The 20,865-nt window shown below is 43.7% G+C and overlaps 1 protein-coding gene across 3 annotated transcripts in view; it reads right to left on the bottom strand.

Moving 5' to 3' along the window:
- The window catches only part of SOGA1 (suppressor of glucose, autophagy associated 1), a 73,149-nt gene that overhangs the window by 12,201 nt on the left and 40,083 nt on the right, over positions 1 to 20,865 (bottom strand). For 2 of the 3 annotated variants that reach the window (XM_040434935.1, XM_040434939.1), the window contains exons 6-11: positions 19,273 to 19,404; positions 14,740 to 14,865; positions 13,536 to 13,766; positions 7,815 to 7,904; positions 7,311 to 7,463; positions 4,129 to 4,374 (exon numbers count right to left, since the gene is read on the bottom strand). In XM_040434935.1, coding sequence (XP_040290869.1) covers positions 4,129 to 4,374; positions 7,311 to 7,463; positions 7,815 to 7,904; positions 13,536 to 13,766; positions 14,740 to 14,865; positions 19,273 to 19,404 — 978 coding nt within the window. The remainder of the gene's footprint in view (positions 1 to 4,128; positions 4,375 to 7,310; positions 7,464 to 7,814; positions 7,905 to 13,535; positions 13,767 to 14,739; positions 14,866 to 19,272; positions 19,405 to 20,865) is intronic. The other variant, XM_040434936.1, reaches the window with a different exon arrangement.

Here is a 20,865-nt window from a genome sequence, read left to right as displayed (position 1 = left end):
TGAAATGGTCTTCCAACAGTCTTGAAGGAGTTCCCAGAGATGCTTAGCACTTGTTGGCCCTTTTGCCTTCACTCTGCGGTCCAGCTCACCCCAAACCATCTCGATTGGGTTCAGGTCCGGTGACTGGAGGCCAGGTCATCTGGCGCAGCACCCAATCACTCTCCTTTATGGTCAAATAGCCCTTACTTTTAAAGTTTTCCCAATTTTTGGGCTGACTGACTGACCTTCATTTCTTAAAGTAATGATGGCCACTCGTTTTTCTTTACTTAGAATTTGTATTATGGCAAGAAAAAAGCAGCTAACAGTCTATTCAGTAGGACTATCAGCTGTGTATCCACCCGACTTCTCCTCAACGCAACTGATGGTCCCAACCCCATTTATAAGGCAAGAAATCCCACTTATTAAACCTGACAGGGCACACCTGTGAAGTGAAAACCATTTCAGGGGTCTACCTCTTGAAGCTCATCAAGAGAATGCCAAGAGTGTGCAAATCAGTAATCAAAGCAAAAGGTGGCTACTTTGAAGAACCTAGAATATGACATATTTTCAGTTGTTTCACACTTGTTTGTTATGTATATAATTCCACATGTGTTAATTCATAGTTTTGATGCCTTCAGTGTGAATCTACAATTTTCATAGTCATGAAAATAAAGAAAACTCTTTGAATGAGAAGGTGTGTCCAAACTTTTGGTCTGTACTGTGTAATATAATTATATATATATATATATATATATATATATATATATATATATATATATATATATATACATATACATATATATATATACACACACACACATACTCATATATACATATACATATATATATATACACACACACACACACTGTTCGGTCACAAAGGGTTAATTGTTTTTCTAGCTGTGTCACATTGTGCTGGTCATAAACACATATTTAAGCCACATTCTTATCAGTAAGATAAAAATGAGCTATAATGAGTGTTTATGTCAGAGAGCAGAGATCAGGAGCCAGTCAGCTCCCCAACTGACGGAAAAGAGAAAATCCAAAAGGGTGCTACTAGAGCATGTCAGCTCTGTACAGAAAAAAAAAAGGACTCCATATTTTTAAGAAAGACCAATTTAAAAAAATCTCTAGCTCAAAATTAATGCAATGCACTAATAAAAAAAGAATGTTCCCAAAAGTGTACAAAGCCTTTAAATCTCTGCCCTATCTAGGCTTAGGAGTCCAGTGGGCGGTCCTATCAGTGACTGACCGCTATCTCTCTATGCACAGTCATGCAGAGTTAAAACAGCTGTCCAGCCTTTTTTTTAAGAGATGGCTTATCCTGAGGATAGGCTATCACCAGCTGATTAGCGATGGTCCAACCCCCCGAACCCATGCCGATCAGCTGTTCTATATATTTGCATCAGCACCAGAGCTACATAGCACAGTCATCATTGTAGAGGACAGCGCTCGTCACTGCAGTGTGCTGTCCACTACAATGTAGATATTGCGGTGTAGTTCCAGCGATGGATCTACGCAGAACAGCTGATCAGCAGGGTGCAGGGTGTCAGACCACCACCAATCAGCTAGTGATGGTCTAGCCTGAGGATAGGCCATCACTTTAAAAAGGCTGCACAACCCCTTTAATAAGCTATACTGAAAACTATATATCAATCTAATCAGCTCCTCCTGCTCTCTAACCTGCTGTCCACAGCATTTATAAAGGCGATGGGTTCCCTTTAAGGATAAACGTTATGTAGACATTACGTAGCATCCACTTTGTAGGACATTGAGGGTATTTAGAACACACTGGATTTATACAGAATAGCGCGCACCGGAGGACGTGAATCTCAGAGGTTTGTAGTGGAAGCATTGCACCCATTTTTTTGCGCAAAGGTGGCTATACTGGCTGATAACCAAGAAACAGCCAGGCAGAAGAGGACAGCTCAAGGACTTCAATGTAATTGGATTTTTATTTTATTTTTTTAAAACCCCTTTAATCATTAATGGCTCGTCCCACACAATCCTTTGTACAGGCAACAAGTGATCTCTTACGCTGGACACCTGGTTGGAGTAGGCATGTATTATTCATACCCGTATATCACTAGTGGATATTCCTATGTTCCCATACAGCCTGTGACATCTGCTTACACGGAGGCCCGTGGAGCACCGTCACCACCCAGCTGCACCAACCTTGTTCAGATAAAGAATAGAAAGCGCTGAGGACACTTCTAGCACATTGACTCCAATTAAAACAAATAAAATGGGTCCTTGAGTGCTCTTCTTCAGTCAAGATTTTGAAAAGGCTACCATGACCCTGCTGGGGGGGCAATCAATATGACACGATGGCAGCTCTTTTGGTCTGATGCAACCCTGCTTCACTAGCTAGAGGGCCTAATTGTGCAGATTTTGCCACTTGAAGCCTGGGAAAGCTTGGAGATTACCAATAAGAATACAATTCCAGCTCTGAGAGGGAATATCAGCCAAATTTAACATGTACACACATAGGCAAAATAGTAACTTAACACCAAAAGCTTGAACTAAAGAGGGCATGTGACGTAGCTCATCTCCTGTGAGAACAAAGGCTCTAGCGTGCTGAAATTCAACATGCCCGATCATTCTTTTCCACTCCCCTCCCCTGACATCTGCCCTGTGTACGGCCAACGTTAGAGGTTGTCTCACACAAACACATTCTACAGGTTTCAAACCAACCGCTGGATCTGAAAACTTTTGTCATTTTATGTAATTAAAAATTTTGCATAGCCACAGAGTTCTTTAATAAAAATCATCGGCATAGCTCCACTTGCTGATTGTTTTTTTCTTATTTCGTTATCTGATTCGCTGAGATGGCCGCACATGCTCAGCTTCACCCTTCAACTGCCTCCTGAGCTGTGATAAGGAGACAGCTGCAGCAGAAGGGGCATGCCCTTTGAGCTGCCAGCTTGATATAAATCTAGCAGAGCAATTGGAGCAATGAATGGGGAGATCTCTGGATCCGTGTGAGGTGCAGGGCTGGTTCTATGTTTGTTAGAAAGATATTATCATGTAATATATACGATGCCTGATTTTCATGTTTTTACATTAATCATGGGATAATCCCTTTAAGGGATATTCCAGACTCGGTAAATAAAAGGATATTCTTTGTGTAATAGAAAGATATATATTTCTGCAATATACTTTTTGTATACATCTCTGCTTGCTGTCATTCAATATGAACTTTCGCGGTTTACTTCCAGTGAATAAGGCCAGGGATACGTGGGGACGTGTCCCATGCAGCAGAAAACCATTTTAGAGCTGCGATTTGGCTTTAAAAAACACAGCAAAGTCACATTTGACTGTTGCACCATGATACCACTAGCAATCAGAAGTTATGTCACACGACACATTTTGTTGTGTAGCCCCCAGTCTAAAGCGCGTTCCGGCCATGCGATGGGCGCACCGCGCGTTCCGGCCATGCGATGGGCGCACCGCGCGTTCCGGCCATGCGATGGGCGCACCACGCGTTCCGGCCATGCGATGGGCGCACCACGCGTTCCGGCCATGCGATGGGCGCACCGCGCGTTCCGGCCATGCGATGGGCGACTGTATCGAGCCATGATCTATGCAATCATCGCATGACCCGGACAGATTGATATCTACTAGTAGTTAGCAATGAAGGTTCCTACCAACTGATTGCAAGCAGAGATCTTGAAAACCATGAGGATTGGATACAAGAAGTATATTGAAAAATTACACAACTTATTTTACTAAGAATTATAACCAGAATACCCCTTTAATAGATGCTGACCCCTGAATCTCATTGTATAAAGCTAAAAAAACAAAAAAAAACTAAACTATCATCCCTTGCTGCATTGTGATAATTTGCAAATAGTAGATGTTTTGTTAATGCAGAAAAGGAGTTGCCAACACAGGAAATTGTGAACAACCTGATTCATGTGAAATCATGACTATAGGTACGAGTCATCCCGATGATTATTCACACTGTATTCAAACCCTCCTGCGGGAAATGGCTAATGATCCGCAATCTACTGCAGTCTTAAAGGTACAGTAATGTTTGCAGAGTATAATACAGGTTCACGTTAGCTTGGTAATATAATCCTCAAGTGTGCGCTCACTGTGGTGACTTGTCCCCATCATGCCCCCCTCATTCTGTCATCGTCCTCTCACCTGGTTTAGTTTATTCTGCAGCTCTTTGACTCGCTCTTCCGTCTGCTTGCGCTCTTCCTGGAAGCGAGCCAGCATCTCCTCCTTCTCTTGCGCCCAGTTCTTCTCGCTGACCTGCAGTTGTTTTGTGAGGTCCATGACGGCACTGTAGGATTCGGCCAGAAGATGCTGGTGATCCTCTCTTTCCCGCTTTAACGCGGCTTTGATATCTGGTGAAGCCCTGTCTGCCCCAAGTTTCCCAGATTCCAGCTAAAAAGAAGAACAATCAGGGTTTCATCATCTCAAGGCAACAACCAAATAAGCTATAGGACAAAAAAAAAAAGACAGACATGTGACATAATGTGATTATTTTCTGCACTTTCCAGGTCCCCAAATCATAAGCCTTACTTCCTTTAGAAAACACTGAAGTTAGAGAAGATTTCCCACAGGAACGTGAGGCCATGGAAATTCTTCTTGTGCCCTGGATTCTGGGGCAGCATGTGCCAAAAAAAAAAAATGCTATTTGGGTAAAGTATCTTACAAAAACGACTGGTCGTAACTGCGCGTACATGACAGGCCTCGTGAACATAATTGCTTTTGTCAAGAAAAATGGCTAATGTATAGCGAATTGACGCCTTAAAACTCACTTTACACCTCAGGTCTGAACATATCCATAGGCCCTCAATCACCTGGCTGAGGACAAGGAGTCTGGCGGGTATACATTTTTTGCAAATGTATAGGAAAGAGCAGTGTACTATGCTTTTCCATAAACCACAGAAAACAATGTGACGTATACATTTTTATTTACATTGGGACCAATGGGTGACATCCCACTGTATTGCTATATACTGTCTTGCGTCAAAGACATACGGATAGGTCATTAATATCTGATCGGTGGGGGTCCGACTCCAGCACCCCCGCCAATCAGCTGTTTGAAGAGGAGGAGGCGGCGCTCATATGAGAGCTAGTTCCTCTTCACGATTACATTGCACGTCTTCTGGGATGTCTCGGTGGCACAGTGTATTTACAAATGAATGGGACGAGCACTTTTACTTACACTGCGCAGCCACTGCAAGCGAGCCGACGCGCAGTGAAATCTTGGAGAGGAAGCAGTGCTCGTACCAGCACCACCTCCTCTTCAAATAGCTGGCCGGCGGGGGTGACGGGAGTTGGACCCCCACCGATCGGATACTGATGACCTATCCCGAGGAAGTATACTGGCTGCACAATCCCTTTAAGTTTCATTATTAAACGCGTCATACAAGCTATGAAACTCTAAGGAGAAACCGGGCACTACTAAAGGTTTACTCAACTGCGGCGTGTGGCTCCGTTCAGTCACCCCCATAAAATCCATCATGCGCAGAGTCTATCCCACTTCATGAATGGCTATCATTTTCCTAGTGACTTCTCTTTGTGACGCAGTGATCATGTTTCCGGACTCTCCTACTGCTGGAATGACTATCACATTTCCAAAGTCTCTCACATATCTGAAGCAGATCATTTATCCGTGACTGGACTATGAGGGACCATCACACAGCGGTTCAGTGACCGCTTGGTCATGTGCGCAGCGCTACACCTACCTGACTATCCCAGGACACATCGGAAACTAACGTCTTTCCATCTCCATCCGTGTATCTATGATTTACTGTATAGCTGACAACCAGCAGCCATACATGTATTATTAATACCGCATGCTGCTGCTCACAAGCTGTTATCCTTGTACATAGGTGAGCATTAACAAAACACAAGGGATCAGTTACCGACCCAGGGTACATATATAGTGGCAACGAAGAGCAATAAGGAGGCCGGGGAGCTTCAAAAAAGCACCTTAGATTTTAAGTGGTTATAATAGTTGTAAAAAAAAAAAAAATTGCATTGAAAAGAATAAAAAAGTGTGACCGCTGCTACATTCAATTGTGATGGGGATCCCGGACAGTCAGACACTTATCTCCTACCTAGTGAATATTTCTAGTAATGGGATAACCCCTTTAATATATAAGCTGTAGATAGCAACTGGGGGCAGATAACCTTTCCATAAATATTAGCTGTAGGGGTTTCTAGAACATAGTGTAATCTTGTACAAGGGGTTTTCCAAATGGTCTATTTCTTCCACTTTTGTGCATTCACCGTGTCTGGTATTGCAGCCCATTCTCACGCAAGTGATTGGGACCGAGTTGCAATACCAGATACAACCCATGGACATCAGGCTATGAAAACTCTGGGTGTGGCCCCAAGCCTAAAATGTCCAATTCACCAGCTTGCTTAGCAAAACTAAATGAGCAGATAGGCAGCCGTCTGTTTCAGGGAAAGCCACCCAGCACTCCCTGCACATGTCGTCTTTGAAAAGAGATCATTATAGGATATAATTGGTAGTTTTGCTTTCAGGGATTGTAGAGGAAGCAGCTATTTTGGAATCAGAAGCCACGGTTTAAAGAGATACTGCAAATCTGTGATTTTAGGATAGCTGGCAGAGGAACAATGCACTGGTAATACAGGCAGGAAGCAGAGGTAAAAGGGTAATACCCACGGGGACACGAAGGCAGTGATGACACGGGATAAATACTCAGACAGGAAAGGAGAGAACTGTGATGTAAAAGCCAAATGAAAAGAAACAAGACAACGACAAGGAAATGCTCCTGTACGTCCAACGTTGCGGGGAGGAACAAGGCGTCGCTGGCAGTACAGCAGCAGTGTGTACAAGGAAGGAGCGAACATGAACACTTCTTCTGACCAATAATCACCCTGTAACAGGCAACAATTGTGTTCCCCCATTTGTAGGCGCATTCTACAGTATGCAAATGTAATGCATGGAAGGGAAAGTGTTTGCAAATTGTTCCAGCCCCAAAGGCAACCTTCTTAGGTTAGGTTCCCACTTGCATTAACGAATCCAACAGGCTGTTCAGGCAGAGAACCACCTGCCAGAGTTCACTGGATCCTGCCTAGCCAGATACTGCCATTACTGCCAAACCTCACGGAATATAATGGGATCTGGCCACTTTCTGGGATTTCACAGGAGAGCAGCCGGATCTCAATATAGGCTGGGAAGGATCGGTGAACCCTGGCAGGCTGTTCTCTGCCTGAACAGCCTGCCAGATCCCTTTAAAGCAAGTGTGAACCTATCCTCACTGAAGATTTAAAAGTGGCTTCCATTACATGTTATATAATATACATATGTGTTCCCACTGTCTACGTTCTCAGAAACCAACCTGGAGTTCAGTTCTCTCCATCTCCCAGGCTGCTTTAGCTCTAGCAAATTGCTGCTGAAGCTCATTCATTCCTCGTCTCTCCTCCTGCAACTCATTGCAAAGGTCTTTCAGGATCTTCTTAACATCAGACAACGTCTTCATAGACTCTATGGTCTGTAAGGTAAAAAAGAAAAATATCAGGTCTATTGGTCATCAAAGTCTTGCATGCCTAAAAGGAAAGCCGACTGCAGCATAGGTGCAGCTTCCAAATGGTCATCAATGGTCCTCCTAGGTGTGCCACTGTAGTTCTCCTAATTTTTAATGACTATTTTACTCATATACAAAGATGTGACAAAGTTATGTCATAGTGAGATTTCCAATTACTGTTTTCTTCCTCTACTGTCCCAAATTTACTGTAAGACCTTCAGAGATCACTAGAGTTAAGGAGATTAGTTTTCTATTGGGCGCAATATCAAGGTTAAAGGGAATCATTATAGAGGCTTTTCCACCTCGTTCTGTATTTACCATATTCTGCGGCCGTGTTTCTCCATCGCAGGAGGGGAGGTTTAATTCTTCCTCCTCAATCAGCATGTACAGTTCTTTTACGCTATTTATCTAAAAGGTGGGAAAATAGGGAGAAAAGTGAAATAAAATCAGTGAATGTGTTGAATGTACACAAGAACAGATCCTTAAAGTACTCTAGTAACCAGTTCATTCCTTCAGTAATGACCATATGGACATATTCCCATAGGGCAATAATGTGAAAATACCTCAACAGGGCTGACATTGCCTTTAATCACAGGACACAATTATGTTACTTACAATGCATTTCCAGAAGTTAAATGGATCCCCAGTGAGTTCAAGTCCCCCAGCTGGCCCTTCTTTTCGGTGGTTAGAAATGCTGTTCAGCTGTTCCTCAGTGACATCCGTATCGTCTTCAAGCATATGACCATGGGCAAGGGTTCCCAGACTACTAAATTGCAATATGCAATTTAGCTCATCACATTTATAATGAGAGCCAATGGCAGACATGAGCAATGGTATACTTAGGCTACTTTCACACTTGCGTTCAGAGCGGGTCCGTCTGCATTATAGTTTAAAAAAAATTCTAAGTGTGAAAGTAGTTCAGACGGATCCGTCCTGACTTTACATTGAAAGTCAATGGGGGACGGATCCGTTTGAAGATTGAGCCAGTTTGTGTCATCTTCAAACGGATCCGTCCCCATTAACTTACATTGTAAGTGTGGACGGATCCGCTCGCCTCCGCACGGCCAGGCGGACACCCAAATATCAGTTTATGCTATATAGATCACTGCATCGAAAGACAACTGTCATTAAGGAGTCTGGACAAGCTGGGGAATCACCCCCATGCTCAGGGGCATCTTATTACTTGCAATTCTTTTACTTAAAGACAACCATACCACGTGTAAAGTGGCGTTTCCCTACACTAGGACACTGTCTAATCAATGCTGACAGTTTCAGAGTGTATGGGGAGATGCCCTATTAACAAAGAGAATGGTAACGTCAATTCATACAATTTTAGGAGGACTTCCAGGATGCTTCAAAATCGTTAGTTCATGGAATATACTTTGCTAAAATAGACATGTTTGGAGAACAAGCAGGTCTCCTTTTTAGGGGTTGTCCCACCATAAGAACTTCTATCCACAGGTATTTGATCAGTTGGGGTACAACTGCTGGGATATCTAGAAGAATGGGGCGAGTCCTAGGATTGCCTGCTGCCACTCCATTCAACTTTATGGGACTGCTGGAGATCGCCAGCTGCTGTACTCTGCTGCTCGTCTGTGGTCCCACAAGTTGACTGGAGCGGAAGCGTGCATCCTGTGGATAGGAGAGATGTTCTTATGGTGAAACAACCTATGGGAAAACTACTAAATAGATGTATACTTAGATAGATAGATGATACATAGATAGATAGGCAGCCTATTATACCCCTATTATGAAGAACTCACAGTGTCTTGGCAACATTGACCTCATGAAAAACTTAGAGGTTGTGCCATGAGGTAACGCGTTAGCCAACAGAAAATTAGTTTAGTGCTGTCTCGAAAGCTCGCTGTGTAACATCATTACTTCTATTTTTGTTAGCCATTAAAAAGGTATCAAAGATGCAATACTCTTATTTTGTTTCTCTTAATGAGAGCACTAAAAAAAAAAAAAAATTTAAATTTATTTTTCAAAGAAGCCCCTGGATCTCAATACTTTTGCAGTTGCATACAATTACAAATGTTGTATAGCTACTGATCTATTCAATAAAATCTATCGGTATAGCGCCACCTGAGGTTTGTTCTTTTCCTTATTTCTCAGTCCACCTCAATGAAGTGGCCACACATGCTCAGTTAAAAACTTCAACTGCCATATGTTCTCTTTCACACGAACGATACAGATTCTCTCAGGGCGCGTTCAGTGAAACACGCACTATTTCGCAAGCAAGTTCAGTCAGTTTTGTCTGCGATTGAGTTCAGTTTTTTCCGCGCGGGTGCAATCAGTTTTGATGCGTTTTTCACACGTGTGAAAAAACCCCTGAAGATTTACAAAAAGCTCCTAGCAACAGTCAGTGAAAAACGCATTGTATCCGGATGCAGCCCCATTCACTTCTATGGGGCCAGGGCTGCATGAAAAACGCTGAATATAGAACAGGCTGAGATTCTCACACAATGCAGAACTGATGCGTGAAAAACATTGCTCATGTACATGGGTCAGGATTCAGTGCGGGTGCTATGTGTTAACTTCACGCATCGCACCTGAGCGGAAAACTCGCTCGTATGAAAGGGGTCTTAGAAGCTGTGGCGGTTACAGGGCGAGAGCTAAGAAAGGACACCCCCCCTAAGCTACCAGCCCGAAATACATCTAGCAGAACAATTGAAGCAATGAATGGGGAGATCTCTGGACCCATGTGGGGTACAGGGCTGGTTCTAGCGTTGTTAGAAAGATTATCTTGTACTATATGATGTCTGATTTTTTTCACATCAACCATGGCATACCCCCTTTAAGTATCTCTCTTCTCCATGGAAGATTCTTCAGTAGCACTGACCCTCTAACCCATTTCACCGTATCATTTGTTTAAATGGCATATGCTGCCTTCCTGTAACTCTGAGCAGCAGATAATCAGATTGGTCCAGCGCTGTCCATGTAATCCACATTAGTCTAATACATTCCTGGCTGGGCTGCCTGCTGGTGAAGCTCAGCTAGAAAATAGGTTTAGTCACATGCAGAGATTCATCCACAACAGCTGCTGTCAGGACCAGGAAAGACAACGCCTGAGGCAGCAGTGCCGCCCGAGACGATGGCTCCCCACCGAGTGCTGTAACAGCACCATGCGAGGAACGCAGTCTGGTTTATATATAGATCCCAGTGACTGGGCAGAAGAAAGACGGCGCTTTGTGATCGATCCCACCCCTCCTCGGGTAGGCTGAACAGTACAGCTTGGGGACTCGATGACAAGATCTTAATTATGGAGTGTAAACCCGTTGGCACCTTTAATTTGCACCCAGTATTTTGTAAGCCTTTGTTCACCAAAAGGTCTCGACTGTTTTTCTAACCTTCACTCTCCGCTTAGTTGGCACAGCACGCAACATTACCAGCCGAGCGCATCAACTGGTATTAGGGTGGCATGTTGTGATTACCCAGCTACTTAGCATGACAATATCCATTTGCCGTATAATTCTTGAAAAGACACATAAGAAAGCCAATTAGTCAGCTTAAGAACAATTAGAGGCACGGAGTCCAGTAAGGAGACATCAGAGGCCCGTATGGGGCCTTACATGTACGGCAGCTCTGTTCAGATATAGAAGATTAAAATACATTTAGTTAATTAAGACTAAAATGTATCCAAGCGGAAATGGGAGGAAGGGATTGGGGCGATTTAGCGGCACTCTTTTTTTCTCCTAATAAAAATGAATGGACTTTAAAAACAGAAAAATGGCGGCAGAAAAAGACCCCCTGGTCCATGTAGCCTGTCCTTCTATTTAAAATATCCTAGGATGAAAATGAAATCATTTATTGCCTTTTCATTTTCATCCTAGGATAGATACAGGTTTACATTAATTTACTCCCATCTGCTGGAAACTTGTTTGCGTTGTCTTCTGCCGTTTTTAAAGCTGGCTCTTTTTGGACACGAAGATATGCCTTTACTGTTAGATACGTGCAGGTCCCACCTCTGGAACCTGCTCCTATCTCCAGAGCAGGGCCCCCTGAAATGAAGGCAAGCGTGCTTGGCCGTTTTCGGAAATCCCATGTTAATAAACGTAGAATGCACTGCGCAGGCATCGCTGCATTTACCGCTATGGGACTGCCAGAAATAGTCGAACCAGCACCCAAAGCAATGAATGACGCGCATGCGTGGCTGCTTTCCGTTCACCTCAGGGGCCCTATATTGGAGATAGGAGCGGGTCCCCCTTATCTGACCTCCTAGCGATATGCCATCAATATTCTAGATGGGCTGCCCCTTTAAAAAGGAATCTGTCACCATTTAACCCTGACAGCAGCATAAAGTGGTGACCGGTAGCTTGACTAACACACTGGGTCACTTTCTAGAACTGACCCAGTTTTGCAAAAATCTGTATTGAATAGCTCCAGTGTGTGGAAAGTGCCAGCGTCTGCTTAATACACCGCACCAAGGAGTCCTCATATTTCATGTGCTCCCGGGGTCACCTCAACACTTGCCATTGATTGGACCAGACATGTTAATCAGCAGTAGGGGGCAGAGGAGAGCCGCAAGCTCATGAATGTGAGGACTGCCTGGTTTGTGCAGCATATTGTATGGTCTCCAGTACTTTGTACATTTTAGCAAAATAACTTGGTCAAGTTAGGAAAGTGACTTCATCACTTTGTTCAGGGTATCGGTCATCAGTTTGTGCTGCTTTCAGATAGGGCGGCATAAAACTGGGGAAGATTAAAGATTCCCTTTAATGCTTGCAATAGGCCAGTTTAACAGAAGTACATTACAGCCGAGACCACTGATCTACTGACCAGAACTTCCAGCATTATAGATCTGGATTAAGCCAGGAACTTCAACCATGATATGGGTGCACAAATGTGGTCGTAATAGGCTCATGTGAAACTGGACCCAAGCTTTTTATAAATGGACAAAGAAGAGGCCTTGTAGTTTTAGAGGAATGTCTGCTACCGTACTATACAGAAAATGGACCAGTAGTGTGTACTATACAGATATCCTAGATGTTCTAGGTCTCTAAACTTGGAGACATGCAGGATGTGAGGACAGAACAGGATGCCTCAGATGTAAAGAAGCGCATTTACACCAGATACAAACCTGTTCTGCGAGGTCGGTAACGCTCCAAGATTTGGCACCAAATACACCAGAGAAATTAATTTCTTTTGGGGATCAGATACCATTTCTGCAAACAATACATCCCGCTCTGGTCTGATATGTAGCACCTGAGTAGATCATATTGTCAGATACATGCAAATAGACCTTTTCCTTTTTTGAAGCATCAATACCCTAGCAGGCACATTGCAAACATAGCACAAGCAGGGAGAGCCTATAGGAAATGTAGTACACATATGTGCAGTGTAACAATCTCCACATCATACACAAAGGGTAACAAGGAGGATAGCCCCCGAGATGCTCTCTATTTACCCCATACTTCATCGCAACATCCAGCCAACGCTTTTCCCCCAGCGTAGGGTGGGATTTATTCTGTCTACACATTCTAGGGAGACAACTCTCAAGGCAGTGGGCAGCCATCTTCCTGGCATGATAGAGATTAAGTTCTAATGTGATTCTCAGATCCTCATCTTCAGTCATATCATCCAACCACCCCAACATGCATGTCAATGGGGGAGAGAGGAAGTTGGAGCTGATATTCTATTTAAATATGTGACAAGCGGCCATTCCAGAAATGACCCAATGGTATACAAGTCCATTATATCTGCTGGTTCTACTCAACACTGAGAATACTGGGCATTAGGATGCACACTAGTTTTGTGTAAGAGCATCAGTATTCTGTACATGAGATGTAGAAATTAAAGCCGAGAGAGCCTGTGAGCGTCACGGTAGGAGAAATGTGGAGCAGAACTCCCAAGTCAGCTCTCATTTTTCATTATTATCGGCTATAGAAATTCAGTTCCATTGTAGAGTTTTGCAGAAGAAAATTCTTCCAACACAAATCTGTCAATTGAAAAACTGTACATTCAAATAAGAAAGGGACGTGAAGGCTTCTTATGGACTGCCTGAGTTTTACGGAAAAACAATATACAGTGCATACTTGCCTCCAGAAAGTCTTCTCCATCACCCTGGAGGACTTTGCCTTTCCGCCAACGTTGAAGAAACCACTTGAGCTTCATGAAGGTCAGGAAGAAACTCTGTTTAAATTGCTGCATCTCTTGCACCAGAACATTCTTCTCCTGGCTCCAGAACTTCTGCTCTAACCTCCTTTGGAGGCCCAAACTCTGGAGCTCAAACTCGCGTCTCAAAAGCAACTTCTGATGATCCTCTTTTAGCTGCAAAAACAAAGCATTTATAAAAAATAAAGTTTCTATATTACTCAAATACGTAAGGTCAAAGGTTTGAGGCTCCTAACCAGAGGGTTCGGTTCACATCTGCTCTATAAGCCGCTCTTGGGGGGGTTCTGGCAAACAAACATTGTCACTTTTGACAGCAAAAATATCACAGCATACAGAGCTATACTTAGTGTCAAAACAAAGGAACCCCTGAGGGATCTCCAAAATCAATGAGGTACATTGGGTGCAGTTTGAAGTTGATGTACGATGGAACAGCACAGTGTCCTGGTTTCCATCATAAATGGAAGCTGTAACTCAGACGTTAAAGGTAATCTATCACCAGTGACCTCCCTATCCAACTTTTTGCATAGACACATAGCTGTGGTTCACCTGTTATAAGCTCTGTTCTTGTTCTATGGTTGAGCCGAGATTTTGTTCGCAAGTTATGATACTTTGTCTAATATGCAATTAGGCATTTGGCGCTACCAGGGAGTCACTGCTGCCCCCAAGCTTCACTCCTTTTTGGGACCAGCCGCTACCTGGTCCTGTCAATCAAAGCAAAGCATCAAGGGAGAGGCTGGCCGCAAAAAGCATTATGTTTCTGAAATGCTACAACAGTTCAGGGTAAAACATACATTAGTATGCTGTAGTAGCTACTTGTTAATTTAAAGGGGATGTCCAGGACTAGAAAAACATGGCTGCTTTCTTCTAAAAACAGCACCATGGGTTTTGTGTGGTATTGCAGCTAAGCTCCATTAGGTTCAATAGGGCAGACCCGTACTACCGCATACAGGCCTTGTTTTTTTATATATATGTAGGGAGAAGAAAGTCTACTTGGAAACTGGATATGTGGCTGGAAAACCATAATGGAGGGGAGACTCGCCTAAACTGGATCATGGGGATGGAGAGTGAACCCAATGGTGAACCTAATGTTATAGTCAAACTTGATGCTATGATGGTAACAGAAAGTGACCTGTGCAATCTTCTGGTGGAAGACATCCTCATCTTCTTTCCGTAATTGCCTTTCCTGCGACAGCTGTTCCTGCATCCCCTGGATGGTCTCGTTGGCATCAGACAGTACCAACTGCAGGTCTTTTATCTACATGGAAGACAACATTCTTACTATTAAGGTCTTCATAAGAATTCATATTGAGCGCTGTTGCTTTGTAGGAACCATTATGTGATGCACATGCAAGACTGCTATAATCCATTTCTATTAATTAGAACTATAATATACACATTAAAAATAAGTAACATTTTCAGCCATCTGCCCCCCATCTTGTAAACCTACTAGGTATACATTGCATTCGGAAAGTCTTTCACTTTTTTCACATTTTGTTATGTCGTGGCCCCACCCCATCATAATGAGAAAGGGAAAACAAATTGTTAGAAATCTTTGCTAATTTATTGAAAAAGAAGAACAAAACTCTTGCAGTATTCAGACCCTTTACTCAGGACTTCGTAGAGGCACCTATGGCAGCGATTACAGCCTCCAGTCTTCTTGAGTATGATGCCTCAAGGTCTGCACACCTAAATTTGGGGATTTTCTGTCATTCTTCTCTGCAGGTGGACAGCCATTTTCAGGTCTCTCCAGAGATGTTTGATTGGTTTTAAGGCTCTGGCAGGTCCACTCAAGGACATTTAGAGAGTTGTCCCTAGGTTGTCTCATCTGTCTGCCTAGGGTCATCATCTTGTTAGAAGTTCGGCCCACAGCACACTAGATCAGGTTTTTATTAGGGGGATTTTGATACTGATGACCTATCCTTCAATTAGTTTTAAAAGACAAAGCCTGGCAATCAATATACTATACCAATGATGGTGAACCTTTAGAGACAGAGTGCCTAAACTGCAATCCAAAACCCACTTATTTATCGCAAAGTGCCAATACGGCAATTTAACCTGACTACTACAGTCCAATATAGTATATCTTCCAGATCAGATTTATTGAATTCTGACGTTCACATACTGTAAGACTTAGGCCTCTTTCACACGGGCGTTGCGGGAAAATGTGCGGGTGCGTTGCGGGAACACCCGCGATTTTTCCGCGCGTGTGCAAAACATTGTAATGCGTTTTGCACGCGCGTGAGAAAAATCGCGCATGTTTGGTACCCAAACCCGAACTTCTTCACAGAAGTTCGGGCTTGGGATCAATGTTCTGTAGATTGTATTATTTTCCCTTATAACATGGTTATAAGGGAAAATAATAGCATTCTGGATACAGAATGCTTAGTAGGTGATCAATTGAGGGTTAAAAAAAAATAAAAAATTAACTCACCTTCTCCTCTTGTTCGCGTAGTTCTCCCGGTCTTTAGTTCTTTAATGAGGAGTTGTGGGCTAAAGGACCTTTGGTGACGTCAGATCACATGCTCCAATCACATGGTACATCACCACGGTGATGTACCATGTGATTGGAGCATGTGATCTGACGTCACCAAAGGTCCTTTAGCCGATAGTTCATCTTTTGAGAAGTAAAGAAGAGACCGAGAGCTACGCGAACAAGAGGAGAAGGTGAGTTAATTTTTTTTATTTTTTTTTAACCCTCAATTGATCACCTACTATGCATTCTGTATTCAGAATGCTATTATTTTCCCTTATAACCATGTTATAAAGGGAAAATAATACAGTTTATAGATGGTCACCTAGCAACCATGCGTGAAAATCGCACCGCATCCGCACTTGCTTGCGATTTTCACGCAACCCCATTCACTTCTATGGGGCCTGCGTTGCGTGAAAAACGCACAAAGAGGAGCATGCTGCGATTTTCACGCAACGCACAAGTGATGCGTGAAAATCACCGCTCGTGTGCACAGCCCCATAGAAATGAATGGGTCAGTATTCAGTGTGGGTGCAATGCGTTCACCTCCCGCATCGCATCCGCGCGGAATACTCGCTCGTGTGAAAGGGGCCTTACGTATATGACCGTATGTATTTTGAGGTCTGTTAAATAAGTATTGCGTCCGTATTGAGTCTGCATTTTTTTTTATTCAACAGGTCCATAGTCTGCATTTTGTGTCCAAGGATAGGACATGCTCTGTCCTTTTGTGGAAGAGACATACAGATCATCTGTGTGCCTTCCGCATCTGTATGCCCCTTTCCTGCAAAAAGGTAGACTTCACAAAACGCATTCCCCAGACCCATTGAAGTCAATGGGTCTGCAAAATGAATGCGGACGGCACACGGACTGCATCCGTATTTTGAGACTACGTGGTTTGCGGAACGCAAAACGGACACAGCTTTGACATGCCAGGATTCATTTAAGAGATGCTTGGAGGAGACACACGACTTTCCCCAGAATTACAGTAATACCTGCCACATGGGGTGGATTTTCACTGCAAAATCCAAATGAATTACATGCAGATTTGTCGCAGATTTTACTGTGCATGGGAAAGTGCGAAATCCATGCACATACCATCATGCTGCAGATTTTAAATCCGCACCACGGGTCAATTTCTGCAGCAGATTTTTTCTGCATTGTGTGGATGAGATTTTGTAGAATCCTTTGCATGTGAACATACCTTTAAGGTATCGTTTCAAACCACAAACCTAATCTCAGCACCACAGTTTATAACCACACAGGTTGACTAGAGAAAACAGAACAACCCAGATGGAACAGTTCCGAGTGTGAAACGGTTAAATCAGCTGTTCAGCAGATTGGCGCATTTTTTTCCATCCAGGGACGGATAGTAGCACGGTTGCTTGGCAACCAGGGCAGAGTTGCTAGGCAGTGCAGTGTGGGATACAGCCGGCACCCATAGGTTTGCACTGTTCTCATCGGTTACATGCATCACTGTTGCTGTGCAGAAAAGGGTGTGAATGTTGTGAAGGATGAGCGATCATCTACATCATCAGAGTCCAGCTCTGGGGAGTTCATCGTGCAGAACGGAGGCAGAAGGCATAGAAACGACGCATCCAGGCCCCAGAGTAATACTGCACTAAGTCCACACGGTATAAAACAGGACGAGTCGCTGGTATGGGGGTCTCTGTCACAAACTGGTGATCATGGGGGCAAGGATTTTCTTCTAGACTTCCTGTTAATAAATCAGCCTCTCCGCTGCTGGTAATGCACACCCTGCATTCAGCTACATGGCAAAAAACATCTAGAAGGGCATATGCCCAAGGTGCCAAGATGTCACTTGTTCACTCGCATTTGCAAGTTACAAAAATCTTCTAGGTTTCTCTTTAAAGGGCATCTGTCGGCAGATTTGTACCTATAAAACTGGCTGACCGGTTACATGTGCACTTGGCAGCTGAAGGCATCTGTGTTGGTCCCATGTTCATATGTGCCTGTATTGCTGAGACAAATTATGTTTTATATATGCAAATGAGCCTCTAGGAGCAACGGGGGCGTTGCCATTACACCTAGAGGCTCAGCTCTCTCTGCAACTGCCACGCCCTCTGCAGTTTGATAGACAGGTCCAGGCAGTGTAAACGTCATCATGCTGTAATGGGTACCAGGGGTGATTTATCAGAGTTGCAAAAAGGGATGATTATTGGCTCTCGGCCCAGGGCGGCAGTATTTCTAAAACTGTGCAGTGGTGAAAGTGTATCATGAATGGACAATTTCACAATGGTGCCATAAGTGATGTGAAAACTGCAGAGCACCAAGTCATTGATGTAAGAGGTGAAAGTCAGCTACAAAGGTGTGCAAAGGTAGACCAATACACTACAGTGGAGCAACGCATCGCCAAGATGACCAGGGGCTACCAGATGTGTGTCAAACAGTTCAGCCAACCCTACTGCGTATGGGGGCTCTGAAGCAGACGGATCGTCACTGCACCTCTGCTAAAGAAGTTGTATCAGCAGAAAAGGCTTCAATTATCGCAGCAATATCGGAATTAGACCTCCACTGATTGGCAAAGGGTTGCCTTCTCCAATGAGTGACATTTTCTGCTTCAACAAAAGGATGGTGTCAGACGAGAAGCATCAGAGAACAAACATCCTACAACCGTTGCTGGAAGATCACAAGCTAGTGGTCTGCAGAATCTTTTTGTGGCAGTCTTTGGGCCCATCCATCCATATGGAAGGCACTCAATCGGTTAGGGTATGAATCCATCCTTGCAGATCTCGTACACCCATACAAGCTGATTGTCTTCCCTAGGGAGGGTGATATCTTCCAGCAAGACAATAAGACATGTCACTTGGCTAATAGTGTCCAACATTGGTTGGAAGAGCATGACCAAGACTTCTAAGTACTACCCTGGTCTCCTAATTCCCCAGACTTGAACCCAACTGCGCATCTGTGGGACCACCTTGATCATCATGTTCGTTCAATGGATCCTCCCCCCACACACCTTCCAGCAGCTGTGGGACACACTGCAGTCAGCATGGCCCCAGATACCTGAGACAACCTACCAGGACCTTACTGAATCACGCCCAGCCAGTCTAGCTGCTGTCCATGCTGGACACAGAGATTACTCTGTATATTAGATGGTGGTCATAATAATGTGACTAGACTGCGTATGACCACTTTCACACAACTGTTTCAGATAAACACACATAGACTTACCTCTGCAGCATAGGACTCATTGTCTTCAGACGGATAGCTTTTATGGCCTTTGGTCTGTTCAATATTATGATCGTTTTCAGTCTTCTCCCAACGAGTTCCCTCCTTCTCTCGACAGTTCCTACACTCAGGCTGCTGCATGCATGGGCAAGTTAATGAAGAACAGAACGAGAAAGGCCAAGGGAAGGAGTAAAAAGGAACACAATAAAAAAAGAAATAAATAAATAAAAGACAAAATATAAAATAAAAGGGTGTCAAACAAGAACACAACAAAATCAATGGAATAAGGGAAACAAAGTTACATAATAAAAAAAAGGAGGAACAGAAAGAAGAGTTTGGCGACGGAGGAGAAAGACAAGGTGGAGAGGAAAAGAAAACACGCAATGAGTAGACACGTGGGCTGGGGGATTGTCAGAGAACAAAGACAGGAAGAGAAAAAGAAGGGAAGAAGATGTGCAAACACCGGTTATGGTGCCCATGCAGTGAACAAGGGAGCGGGGTTTAGGGAGCAGCAGGTAGAGGAAAATTAGCTGAAGTCTAGCATCATGCAGGAAAGTAGAACTCTGGGTAAAGAGAACATGCACAGAACAGTCCCACAACCATGAATGCCCGGCACCTCGCCCTAGGACCCAGATACTAGAAGGCATGACCACAGCTGGAAGCTCTTTTACAGTATGCAAGAATAATAGCCGTACACATTTAAACCCAAAATGAATATTCAGATCAAATTAGATGGAGCAGGAATTTGTCAAACTAAGTCCTAAATGTCCCTCATGCATAGGAACGTCTATAAAAGGTGTGCTCCTGGAGATCAGCCACACATGGGGGCTTCTGGTGACAACGGACTGCATCAGAAGCCCCCCAGTCTGTGAAAGAGCCAAGATTGAGCTCTGCCCTTTCTAAGCATCACTCTTCAGCCAGTCACTAGCCAAAAATGTAACAGACCAGGAAATTAAATTGTGTTGTCTACAAGACGGTTTCAGGGACAAGCAGAAAATCCTGCAGACAATGTGGCCAGGATAATCACCTGTTTACGTTCTTCATTCATTTCCAGGTTTAGTGTTCCTTTAAACAGGATGAGGCGCTCAGATTTGTGAGGGTCTTATAAGAAATACCCAATGCTATTTAAGGGCTTCCAGAAGATACCCGTAGCTCTCAGTGGTCCATCCTACAAACAGATTTGCTCCCTACTGGACACCTAGCTGCAAGGTGTGTCTACGAGGAAGCCTTTTCCCAGTGAATGTGAAGTGCACTTTGGCGTAGTCCACCACTTACAGACAAATGTGTAGACTCCAGACTAAAGCGAGATAGAATAGGACCTCAGCTAGCTAGGGCTGCTTTCAGGCAAGAGACCAGCGAGGGACTGTGAAACGAGCAGACATCTGTCACTGCTCCTTATTGCCTCCAACAAACTCAATGTGGCGAAGTCTTCAATATGTCTTATTAAAATTACCGTACACATACAAAAAACCAAACAGACGCGTGTAGACATACAAATGAGCATGAGAGATTTTCACAATATGGTGTCAAAATCCAGGCCAAGGTTTGCAGACAGTCTTGAGTAAAACGAAGCCGCTGTTTAGTAGATTTAATGAA

Source organism: Bufo bufo, chromosome 6 (genome assembly GCF_905171765.1).
Source record: "Bufo bufo chromosome 6, aBufBuf1.1, whole genome shotgun sequence".
Lineage (NCBI taxonomy): Eukaryota > Metazoa > Chordata > Amphibia > Anura > Bufonidae > Bufo > Bufo bufo.
This window is presented reverse-complemented; position numbering and strand designations above follow the sequence as displayed.